The sequence below is a fragment of the Entelurus aequoreus genome, linkage group LG02 (genome assembly GCF_033978785.1).
Source record: "Entelurus aequoreus isolate RoL-2023_Sb linkage group LG02, RoL_Eaeq_v1.1, whole genome shotgun sequence".
Classification (NCBI taxonomy): domain Eukaryota; kingdom Metazoa; phylum Chordata; class Actinopteri; order Syngnathiformes; family Syngnathidae; genus Entelurus; species Entelurus aequoreus.
Genome location: NC_084732.1, coordinates 68,014,910 through 68,028,278, shown reverse-complemented (window position 1 = coordinate 68,028,278; position 13,369 = coordinate 68,014,910). Strand labels below are relative to the sequence as shown.

The window sequence follows — 13,369 nt, the reverse complement described above, 5'->3', positions numbered from 1 at the left end:
AATTGTTTTAATCAAATTGTAAAACTTGCAGGCCTTGCTTGGAGTGATTAATTAATATTTTACAGCAGAACGCTGTGGATGCTTATACTTCAAGGCATGAAACAGGAAGTACATTTTTAACCTGCAGCACCCGCAGTGAGCGAACTTGTCCAAAACATGGCGCCATAGCACAAACAATAACACACCTTTTTAGTGTCTCTGTCTGTGTTATATGAAAACTATTTGAATACAAAACATTATGGCCGTCAGCGAAGAACAATCCATATGTTAGCCGCACAGTTTTATAAGGCGCAGGGTTGAAAGCGTGGGAAAAAAAGTTGTGTCTTTTAGTCCGGAAAATACAGTAGTTCTCTTTTTGTTTTTGTAAATAATAAATTCATGAGGAATACACAAAAAACAGACCTGCCAACATGTACACATTTTTAGTACTGGACACACATTTTGACCCTTAAATACTCTTCGCTACTCTCCAGCCATGCATGTTTTTTTGCATTTAGCTCGTTTCAGTTTGAGTTTCAGCCTGTGAATCCTGCTGTTGTGTCGATACACCAGTGTACGCTACACGGCTCGCTTCTCATCCTGCAAACCCTCTTGCACAGCGTAATGTGAACCTTCACCCCCAAAAAAATTTACCCACGTCTGTGATTGTTTGGTTTGCAAAACATCATTTTCTGAATTTGCACAGCCATAAACGCCTGCTCCTCTGATTTCGGATCAACGTTCATAAAGAAATGACTGTTGTAACTCATTAATTAGTTCCAGCTGCAATAACACTCCTGTTCTCCCTTTACTTACTTCTGTTTGCTTGCGACAAAGATAGATAACAAGCTAAATAGTGGACAAGGGTTGTGGTTGCCCACAAAGTTGACGTCACATCACCTGCTCAACCCTGACAAAGGGCTATAAAAGACGGAATGTCCATAAAGCAGCCCAGGTGATTTATGCAATATGTTTTAAATAGGGCTGGGTTCTGTAATTTTAAAGGAAACCGACTGAATTATGAAGGTACTGCTGGGTATCGATTATTGTCAAATCAAACGGTGCCATATATCGATACCATTGTTCACGTGACGCCACGTCCGACGGGCAAACACGCACTCAAGCAGCGAACTCAATCAGACTGCCTCTAAGTAATGTTATAATTTTACATGCCAACAAAGCAAGTGTGCCTGATAGAATACACTCACATGTACAGTAAAGCTCCACTTTTCAAAATGCGTGAGCTCAATGTTAATTTACATTGGATTTGCCATACACGTTACTGATTAGATAAAAAAAATAAAAATAAATTATATATTGCCCTGTCCAGCCACTCAGGGAAATCATATCGTTGATATAGATGCCCATATCTGCTGTACAGATTTACTTTAGAAAATAAAACGGTGGGATAGTTATCTAGTTGCCATATTTGTATTTGACTTTATTAAATGTTTGGGTATAATTTTATTAAACAAAACACATTTTCTTTTAAGTAATGTAGAATTTGATCACAGCTGTCTATCTATTTTATGGGGGAATATAGTTAGTCATAGAACTGGCACCCGGTGTTATTAAAAAGTATTTATTTTGAATCGGGAATTGTTTTAAATCAAGAATCAATTCTGAATCGAATTGTTACTCACAAGAATCGAATAAAATTGAATCGTTTCACAGCCTTACTGATCAGCATTAGCGATTTTACATGGCAATTTTGACCAAATTTGGTAATGAAAACTAGAACTATGATGCACATTACATTTACAACAGCTGGTGTGCAATAAATACAATACTTACAGTATGAACACGTTTTAGTGCGCAACAAAAACCTAGATCCATTGAATTACAAAAACTACCTGACTAGGCGATACACCGTAGTCTATAAACTACTGCCATCTAACGATTTGGATTTGCAACTACATACTAAGTCTACTATATAATACTTGCAAATGAGACTCAGAAGTGTAATGAATCAAGATATAACAACTCGACAGCCCAGTTATCATAATCAGCTATTACTTGTTAAACAAATTAGCATTAACAAATGAACACAAACAAAAGTACTGTACCACAGATGTGTACCGTTGAGTGTTAATCAATCAATCACAGTTTACTTATATAGCCCTTCATCACAAATGTCTCAAAGAGCTGCACAAGCCACAACGACATCCTCGGCTCAGATCCCACAACAGGGCAAGAAAAAACTCAACCCAATGGGAACAACAAGAAACCTTTTACAGGACCACAAATGTGGAGAACCGCAGATGTGGGGGGACCACAAATGTGGGGGATCCCTTCCCCCTTCTCCCTCGTGAGAGTCCAGTTCATAGTGAGGCCAGCAGTGGATCCTCTTGAATGTATACAAGTCAGCAGCGCAGAGATGTCACCAACTGATGCATAGAGCAGTTGTCCATCCCGGGTCCCAACTTGGAACAGCAAGCACCACCTCCGTGGAAACTAATCCATAGCCACCTAAAAACGAGAGGCGGGCAGAGCAGAAAAGAGAGACGGCAGATCAACTGGTGTAAAAAGGGGTCCATTTAAAGGCTAGCATATACAAATGAGTTTTAAGATGGGACTTAAATGCTTTTACTGAGGTAGCATCTCTGCTACCTACCGGTAGAGCAATCCAGAGTACTGGAGCCCGAATAGAAAACGCCTGTGGACTTTTTTTGGGCTCTGGCAATCACTAATAAGCCAGAGTTTTATAACACAGATTTCTGGCCGGGACATATGGTACAATACAATCAGCGAGATAGGATGGAGCTAGACCGTTTAGTATTTTATACGTAAGTAGTAAAACCTTAAAGTCACATTTTAAGTGCACAGGAAGCCAGTGAAGGTGAGCCAGTATAGGCGTAATATGATCAAACTTTCTTGTTCTTGTCAAAAGTCTAGCAGCCGCATTTTGTACAAACTGTAATCATTTAATGCTAGACCAGGGGTCGGCAACCCGCGGCTCCGGAGGCGCATGCGGCTCTTTGACCACTCTGATGCGGCTCAGCTGCATACTTGCCAACCCTCCCGATTTTCCCAGCATACTTGCCGACCCTCCCGATTTTCCCAGAAGACTTACGGATCTCAGTGCCTCTCCTAGAAATCTCCCGGGGCAAATATTCTCCGATTGTCACTCTAACAACTAAATTAAGGGCGTGCTCTAATGGCACTGTATTTTTTGTCCTCTATAGCCTGTACAAACAGCGTGCCGCCCGGCCACATGTTGTATGTAGCTTTTACTTGCACATGTAGGAGACAGCAAGGCATACTTGGTCAACAGCCACACAGCTTACACTGACGGTGACCGTATAAAACAAATTTAACACTGTTACGTTACAAATATGCGCCACACTGTGAACCCACACCAAAAAAGAATGACAAACACATTTCTGGAGAACCTCAGCACCGTAACACCCCACATCAATCCCCACCCCCCAGCTTTAGGGGCATGTAAAGTTGGTATTGACTCCAAAGTACCTGGAATTGGTACCCTATCAAATTCAAATGCGAAAGGTACCCATTGCTGTTATGTAATTAACATTTTACTGAAAAAAACAGCAACAATGGGGAAAAAAAGAGCAAAAGGCATACTGTAACGTGAGACAGCTAAAATGTTAGCGCTATACCACCTGAACATTTCTGTAGCTATAACTCCTGCATAGAAGTAAAGAGAGCAAAAGGTCACTTATTCCCTCCATCTCTTCAAGGAGAGTGTTAATTTTAGCAGTGTTTGGGATTAGCTGTTAATTAGCTTCATATTAAGGATGAGACGTGTCGGGCTGAATGGGTTGGGATGTCCCGCTGAATAATCGGAGGATTATGAGGCTGTGTGCTAATCCTCTTATTGCATAGCAAGGCCACTCTCTGGCCTGCTCCTGTCCCCTCTGTGACTTTCTTCTTACATAGTAACCCCGCTTTTCTTCCCCTTCTTTTACAGCGCTAACGGAGGCTCCTCCCTTTATAGCGCCTGATTGAAAAACACGTCTGACACGTTGACTTGAGGAGAGAATATTAAGTGCGTGAACAAATTACCTCTCAGTGGTTCACTACAGGCTGCACACATCTCGTGATGGTGGACCTTTCACTGCGACAAACACAATCCTCGCTGTGATTGAGTCAACAAGAGCCTGGGGACATTTATTAAAGTCAGGAAATGACTGGAGTGTTGCAATGCTGTGATGTAGTCACAGGCTTGTAATAGCCATAGCGACTGCTGCTTCAACATTTGAAATGTGCTGCAATATTGCACTTTGTTGTTTCACATAGCCCGCAAAATATACAGTTGTGATCAAAAGTTTACATACACTTGTAAAGAACATAATGTCAAGGCTGTCTTGAGTTTCCAATAATTTCTAAAACTCTTATTTTTTTGTGATAGAGTGATTGGAGCACATACTTGTTGGGCACAAAAAACATTCATGAAGTTTGGTTCTTTTATGAATTTATTATGGGTCTACTGAAAATGTGACCAAATCTACTGGGTCAAAAGTATACATACAGCAATGTTAATATTTGGTTACATGTCCCTCGGCAAGTTTCACTGCAATAAGGCGCTTTTGGTAGCCATCCACAAGCTTCTGGCAAGCTTCTGCTTGAATTTTTGACCACTCCTCTTGACAAAATTGGTACAGTTCAGCTAAACTTGTTGGTTTTCTGACATGGACTTGTTTCTTCAGCATTGTCCACAAGTTTAAGTCAGGACTTTGGGAAGGCCATTGTAAAACCTTAATTCTAGCCTGATTTAGCCATTCCTTTACCACTTTTGACGTGTGTTTGAAGCCATTGTCCTGTTGAAACACCCGATTGCGCCAAGACCCAACCTCCGGGCTGATGATTTTAGGTTGTCCCGAAGAATTTGGAGATAATTCTCCTTTTTCATTGTCATATTTACTCTCTGTAAAGCACCAGTTCCATTGGCAGCAAAACAGGCCCAGAGCATAATACTACCACCACCATGCGTGATGGTAGGCATGGTGTTCCTGGGATTAAAGGCCTCACCTTTTCTCCTCCAAACATATTGCTGGGTATTGTAGCCAAAGAGCTCAATTTTTGTTTCATCTGACATCACATAGACAAAGATAAGACCTTCTGGAGGAAAGTTATTTGGTCAGATGAAACAAAAATTGAGCTGTTTGGCCACAATACCCAGCAATATGTTTGGAGGAGAAAAGGTGAATACTAAACCAGTGGTTATCAACATGTTTTTTTGTTAAGTTTATTGCGAACATGCATACAGTTACAATATGATACATTACATATTTCATATATTTCCATGTTCTCATTACAACATGGCTGAAAAGGAGTAGGAGGAAGGAGAGCTTACTTAATCCTACCCATTTTCCACTTTATAGCAATTACTAACACGCTTGTTCACTTTCTGTTCTCAATTTGTAACACAATGTAAATCAATGAATGATAAATACCACAGTTCTCATTAATGGAGCTGGACTTGATGAGTTGGTCGACATAAATCGTAGAAATTAACCCATCTGGGTCTCAAATTTGATGTCGACATAAGCGGTCGACCATGTCTTTTAAATTAAGTGTACACATTTTGGTCATAGTAACGTGTTCGACTGTAACCTAATGAGTTATCAACATGAACAGACTTACCCTTTGTCTCAATTTTTGATGTCGACTTAAACGGTCGACCATGTTTGTCCACGTAAGTGGGCACTTTTTGGTAATAATAAGAACATGTTGAACTAAGACATGCACCTGGGGATAGGTTGATTGGCAACACTAAAATAGCCCTAGTGTGTGAATGTGAATGTTGTCTGTCTGTGTTGGCCCTGCGATGAGATGGCGACTTGTCCAGGGTGTACCCCGCCTATTGCCCGAGTGCAGCTGGGATAGACTCCAGCACCCCTGTGACCCCGAGAGGGACAAGCAGTAGAAAATAGATGGATGGATGGATGGACTGGTACTTGATGAACTGGTCGGTATAAACAGACTTTCATAAAAATTATTATTTTGGGTCTCAGATTTGATGTCAACATAAGCATTCAGCATTGACTTAAAGGCCTACTGAAACCCACTACTACCGACCACGCAGTCTGATAGTTTATATATCAATGATGAAATCTTAACATTGCAACACATGCCAATACGGCCGGGTTAACTTATAAAGTGCAATTTTAAATTTCCCGGGAAATATCCGTCTCAAAACGTCTCGGTATGATGACGTATGCGCGTGACGTCACAACGGCAACGGAAGTATTCAGACCCAATGTGTCACCATACAAACTGCTCTGTTTTCATCTCACAATTCCACAGTATTCTGGACATCTGTGTTGGTGAATCTTTTGCAATTTGTTTAATGGACAATGGAGACTGCAAAAAAGAAAGTTATATCGGTGTATTAGCGGCAGACTACAGCAACACCACCACCAGGAGGTTGTGTTGTGTTTGAGCTGGATAGCAGACGCACTACCGTGAGTACAGCTTTGGCTTCCAAACATTTGATCGCTTGCCCGTACGTGCGTGTCGCTATGTGCATGTCACGTACGTAACTTTGGGGAAATATATGTTTCTTGCCGACTCTGATGGCGGCCGGGGTGTCGTCGAAAGCTACAACGGCCGCCGCCGCTCCATAGCTAAATTAGCTTCAATTGTTAAGCTTCGCCAAGCTGGAAATGATTAACCGTGTATTTACATGTTCATGGTTTAATAGTATTGTTGATCTTCTGTCTATCCTTCCAGTCAGGGTTTTTTTAAATTTTGTTTCTATCTGCATTTGAGCCTGATGTAATCACGTCAGCTCCGTAGCTAAGTTAGCTTCAATTGTTAAGCTTCGCCAAGCTGGAAATTATTAACCGTGTATTTACATGTTCATGGTTTAATAGTATTGTTGATCTTCTGTCTATCCTACCAGTCAGGGATTTTTTTAAATTTTGTTTCTATCTGCATTTGAGCCTGATGCTATCACGTTAGCTCCGTAGCTAAAGAACGTCGCCGATGTATTGTCGTGGAGATAAAAGTCACTGTGAATGTCCATTTCGCGTTCTCGACTCTCATTTTCAAGAGGATATAGTATCCGAGGTGGTTTAAAATACAAATCCGTGATCCACAATAGAAAAAGGAGAGAGTGTGGAATCCAATGAACCCTTGTACCTAAGTTACGGTCAGAGCGAAAAAAGATACACCCTGCACTGCCTCTCTAGTCCTTCACTCTAACGTTCCTCATCCACAAATCTTTCATCCTCGCTCAAATTAATGGGGTAATCGTCGCTTTCTCGGTCCGAATCTCTCTCGCTCCATTGTAAACAATTGGGAAATGTGAGGAATCCTTCCTCATGTGACGTCACGCTACTTCTGGTATAGGCAAGGCTTTTTTTTATCAGCGACCAAAAGTTGCGAACTTTATCGTCGTTGTTCTATACTAAATCCTTTCAGCAAAAATATGGCAATATCGCGAAATGATCAAGTATGACACATAGAATGGATCTGCTATTCCCGTTTAAATAAAACAATTGCATTTCAGTAGGCCTTTAAGTGGGTACTTTTTGGTAATAATAAGAACACGCTGAGATAGGCTCCAGCACCCCCCGCGACCCCGAAAGGGACAAGCGGTATAAAATTGATGGATGGTTGGACCAGGATTCGAAGACTTCGTCAACATAGACAGATTTTAATTGTTGGTAGTAATAAAAAGATGTTCGACTGGAACCTAATAAGTTATCAACATGAACAGACTTTCATAGAAATTCCCCTTTTTGGTCTCAAATGTTATGTCGACATAAGCGGTCGGCCATGTTTGTTGACTTAAGTGGGCACTTAATGGTAATAAGAACAAGTTGGACTGGGAGGTGATGAGCTGGTCGGCATAAACATTACCTTTGGAATTTCAAATTTGAAGTCGACATAAGCGGGCGACGTCGACCTTAGTGAGTACTTTTTGGTAATAAGAACATGTTGGACTGGGATTTGATGAGCTGGTCGACATAAAGAGACTTTCATAAAAATTACCTTTTGGTTATCAAAATGTATGTCGACATATGCAGTTGACCATGAATGTTGACTTAAGTAGGTACTTTTAGGTAAATTTAAGAACACATTGGACCGGTACTTGATGAGCTGGTGAACATAAAAGGAGTTTTATTTTAAAAATGTCCTTTTTGGTTTTCAAATTTGACATCAACATTAGCAGTTGACGTCGACTTAAATGGGCATTTTGGTAATAATGTTACGATCTGCTCTTTGTGTTGGTTGCGTGACCCCAAGATGCAATGACATAGTGGCAGTTGATGTGAGTAAAGTCTTTAATAAACTAAAGGAGGTGCTCAAACTTAGTGACACAATATACACAAAGGCAAAAACTACAGAGGTGCTTGATAATGCACACAGGAATTTGGAGGCAAAAACGTCCAAGAACCATGGAAACGCAAAAATACAAAAAAACAAAGCTGTGCAAGAATCAGAAACCAAAAAACTCATGTTTTCCTCAGGAGAAAGCAGCAACTAGAGAGCAGCAGTTCTGCAACAAAGAAGCAATGACCCGACAACCAACTAAGCTGAGAAACTTGCTTAAATAGTCCTCAGGTTATAATTAGTGACAGGTGAACAGCCAATACACTAATCACCTGGAAGCAGGGGTGAAGCCACTGTAAACCAACATACACATAAAAGGAAGTGGGAACAAAATAAGAGCATAAAACAGGTAGTAAACCCAAACCCAAACCCACCCAGAAAGACATGACCTCAAATTGACAGGTCATGACAGTACCCCCCACTTCAAGGACGGATTCCAGACGTCCTAAACAAAACAAGTCCAAAGTCACGGGAGGGTGGTTGGAGAAGTGTCCACCGGGGACAAGTCAGGTCAGACGGTATGGTAACAAAATAAGAGCGTAAAACAGGAAATAAACCCAAACACACCCAAAAAAAAAACAAGACATGATCCCACATTGACACGTTGGACTTGGACTTGATGAGTTGGTCGACAAAAACTGAAAATTACCCTTTTGGGGCTAAATTTTGATATCAACAGTCGACTTAGGTGGGCACTTTTTTGTAATAATAAGAGTATGTTGTACCGGGACCAAAGTCGGTCGACATAAACTGACTTAGAGAAATTACCCTTTTGGGCAGACCTTGGCAAATTAAGGCCAACATGCGAACCGTTAGGCTTTTCAATCTGGCCCGCCGGGCATTCCCAAATAATTTTTTTATATCTTTAAGATGTAAAGTGTAGCTGCCATTATGATGTGCAGTGATGTTTTCTAATGACCGTAAGTCTTCAACTATACAAAGTATTTCTATGGTTGGAATCTGCGCTTTTGCATGATATTTTAGTGACTAGTGTTGTCCTGATACCAATATTATTTCGATATTTTTCGGTACTTTTCTAAATAAAGGGGACCAAAAAAAATTGCATTATTGGATTTATTTTAACAAAAAAACTTATGGTGCGGGGGACCAGTACTTTTTAGAGGCGGTATGGTACCGAATATGATTCATTAGTATCGCGGTACTATACTAATACCAGTATACCATACAACCCTACTAGTTACTATGGTAATCTTAGTCACAGCAGGTCAGACGAGGCACCAAGCAGTGTGGGTGTGGCTTGATTGTAATATATGTCGATTGAGAGGGGGTGTGACATTCATATGTTCTCAATATTCAGGATTTTATCGTTCATAGAAAAATTAAAAATTCCATTCCGTTTTTAAGGCGACCCGTCATAACATTTTTAGCATTCAATCAGACTTTATTGTGAGGTTGTGTATTAGTTTTCCTAAAAAATAGATATACCGGCCCCCAGACACATTTTTGTTCTCTAAAATTGGCCCCCGAGTCTAAATAATTGCCAAGGCCTGCTTTTTGGTCTCAAATATGATGTCGACATAAGCGGTTCCCTGTGTACGTCGAATGTTTTAGTAATATTTCGAACAGGCTAAAACGAGACTTCACGCGTTGTCGACATAAGCGGCTACCGCTGTCTTTTGTATGCACCTAAACGGCTGTTCTGACTGCCCTTCTACTTTCCCTTCCAGGTGAGCCAAAAAGCTGGCAGAACAAGACCCTCCCCGGCGACCCCAACTACATGGTGGGAGCCAACTGCGTTTCAGTTCTCATCGACCACTTTTAAGCCGGGGCCAGCAGGTGTGATGTTACAGAGTGTGTGTCCATGGCAGATGAGAACACACACACACACACTGTAGAAGAAGATCCAGTCAGTGTTCTGTCACCTTTGGATGAAGGCGAGGCACTGAAGACGTCAACATGTTCTCCCAGAAGGAAGTGAGAAGATAACATTGCTGCATGCTCCCCTCCCTCCTAAGGGTTGGCGATATACAATATATACATATTTATGTACTACAGTAGTATGATTATAAACACACTTTCACATGAGCGGATGCTTTTCCAATTGGCGCCACCAGCGAACATATTGTCCAAAGCACTGTACACAATCTATACATGATACAGTTGCTATAGCAGCCAGCATTCTCAACCTCCCGCTATTCTTCAGTTCTGGTGACTGAACATGAATATAAATATAAATATATATATATAAATATATATATCCACACTCTTCCACGTTTGAAGGAATTTGATATGAAGGTTTCCGATTATTCTTCCTACTTTTTCGCCTTTTTTCCCCAGCAACGTCTTTGTAGCTCGAGTTCTTGTCCCTTCTCCCATCCTGAGGGAGATCTATGCATGTTCTTCTACTCAGGTCCGGCAACCTCCCCCTCCCATTTTTGATTCCGTGCACTCTCGCATTGACACACAAGAAGCAGTGATGCCTTATCTGCCAACATTTCTTTTCCACCAAGAAAACAATAATTCATGACGAATAACTGTCCGCTGTCATGTTTTTTTCTTGTCATTAACTGGGCACACGGTAACAAGAGGATGTTCCTATGCATTACTACATTCAAACGACCGCAGAAGAAGAGTGGCTGTAAATAGAGCGAGCATATTGCCTTGGTTCTTTTCTTTGTAAATGAACTTTTTCGTAAGCCTTTCTTTTGTATAGCGAAAGCGTGTTTTAAAAAGTGGAACATGGAAACATGCTTATCTTTGTATTCTGAATATTAACTCCCGAGCCTTGGAACGTTCAACCTGACAACACACCACACCTTTTCTACCAACATTGTTCAACTTGGTTACTGTCTTTTTATGCTTACTGGAGGATTAGTCAAGTACATTTAAAACGGTGTTCTTTTACTCCCAGAGATGTTGCCCCCTCACTGACGTGTGATACTGAATGCTGTATTGTGTGCCCTTTAATGTATTTTTGTACTAAACAACCATCATTGACGTATGGCACACCAGAACCATCTTATTTTGTAGACTTAACACAGCTTTAATTGGTTATTAGCTCTTCACGTGTGGCTGATTGCTTTTGTTCCTTCTCCAACACAATTTTACGCATACCACTGTATTAATAAACATTTTTTTAAAGAAATGTTTGCCAGAGGTCTTATTTAATTAAGTATGTGACGTAGCTGTCTCCTCCCCTGTTCATCTGCTTGTCCTTAGAGACCGTTTTTAAATTACAAAAGTATTTGGCCACCTGCCTTGACTCACATAAGAACTTAAAGTGCCATCCTATTCCTAAACCACAGGGTTCACTATGATGTCGGTCCACCTTTTTCAGCTATTACAGCTTCAACTCTTCTGGGAAGTCTGTCCACAAGGTTGCTGAGTGTGTTTATCAGAATTTTCGACCATTCCTCCAAAAACGCATTGGTGAGGTCACACACTGATGTTGGTCGAGAAGGCCTGGCTCTCAGGTTCCATTCTAATTCATCACAAAAGTGTTCTATTGTTCAGGTCAGTACTCTGTGCAGGCCAGTCAAGTTCATCCACACCAAACTATGTCATCCATGTCTTTATGGACCTTGCTTTGTGCATGTTGGAAGAGGAAGGGGCTGGCTCTAAACTGTTCCCACAAGGTTGGGAGCATGGAATTGTCCAAAATGTTTTGGTGTCCTGGGGCATTCAAAGTTCCTTTCACTGGAACTAAGGGGTGAAGCCCAACTCCTGAAAAGAAAAACCACACCATAATTCCTCCTCCACCAAATGTCACACTCAGCACAATGCAGTCCGAAATGTAGCGTTCTCCTGGCAACCTCAAAACACAGACTCGTCCATCAGATTGCCAGATAGAAAGGTGTGATTCATCACTCCAGAGAACACGTCTCCACTGCTCCAGAGTCCATTGGCGACGTGCTTTACACCACTGCATCCGACGCTTTGCATTGGACTTGGTGATGTATGGCTTAGATGCAGCTGTTCGGCCATGGAAACCCATTCCATGAAGCTCTCTGCGTACTGTACGTGGGCTAATTGGAAGGTCACATGAAGTTTGGAGCTCTGCAGCAACTGACTGCAGAAAGTCTGCGACCTCTTTGCACTATGCGCTTCAGCATCCGCTGACTTCTCTCTGTCAGTTTACGTGGCCTACCACTTGGTGGCTGAGTTGCTGTTGTTCCCAAACTCTTCCATTTTCTTATAATAAAGCCAACAGTTGACTTTGAAATATTTAGGAGCGAGGAAATTTCACGACTGGATTTGTTGCACAGGTGGCATCCTATGACAGTTCCACACTGGAAATCACTGAACTCCTGAGCGCGGCCCATTCTTTCACAAATGTTTGTAGAAACAGTCTCCATGCCTAAGTGCTTGATTTCATACACCTGTGGCCGGGCCAAGTGATTAGGACACCTGATTCTGATCATTTGGATGGGTGGCCAAATACTGTTGGCATTATAGAGTACTTTTTTTAAATACAAGAAAAAAATATTTTTTTAAAAACATTTTAGTTAAAAAAGAAAAAATCACATATAATATTATAACTTATTTGCATCGATTTTATATTTCCATGGAAAAGGTCCTGAGACTTACAAAAGGTACCACATGTCACTTACAGCAATTCTGAATAAACATTTTTCAAAGGATACTTTTTAAAGATGTCTCGTTACAAAGTATATCTTTGTTCTAACGGATTGACCCAATACCATATTTTAATACTTTTCAAAATAAGAGGGACCACAACAAATGGCATTATTGACTTTAACAATAAATCTTACAGTACATTAAACATATGTTTTTATTGCAATCGAAGAACAATTTTGGCCTTAAATAAGATAGTGAGCAAACTAGACAAGTTATCTTTTAGTAGGTAAGCAAACAAAGGCTCCTAATTTGTTTGCTGACGTATGCAGTAACATATTGTGTCATTTGCCATTATTTTGTCAAAATTATGAGGGACAAGCATTAGAAGATGGATTATTAATCTACTTGTTCATTTACTGTTAATATCTGCTCACCTTCTATTTTTTTATTTTCTATTCACACTTCTATTACAATTCCCTTGTTGTTTGGATACTTTACATTAGTGTTAGGCGATACTACACACTTTGGTATCGATCCAATACCATCA

General features: G+C 40.7%; 1 protein-coding gene across 19 annotated transcripts in view; it reads left to right on the top strand.

Annotated features, from left to right (window-relative positions):
- The window catches only part of tjp1a (tight junction protein 1a), a 217,233-nt gene extending 205,850 nt beyond the window's left edge, over positions 1–11,383 (top strand). For all 19 annotated transcript variants that reach the window (XM_062031193.1, XM_062031118.1, XM_062031218.1 and 16 more), the window contains one exon: positions 9,972–11,383. In XM_062031193.1, coding sequence (XP_061887177.1) covers positions 9,972–10,066 — 95 coding nt within the window. In that variant the 3' untranslated portion in view covers positions 10,067–11,383. The remainder of the gene's footprint in view (positions 1–9,971) is intronic.
- The last annotated feature ends 1,986 nt before the right edge of the window (positions 11,384–13,369 follow it).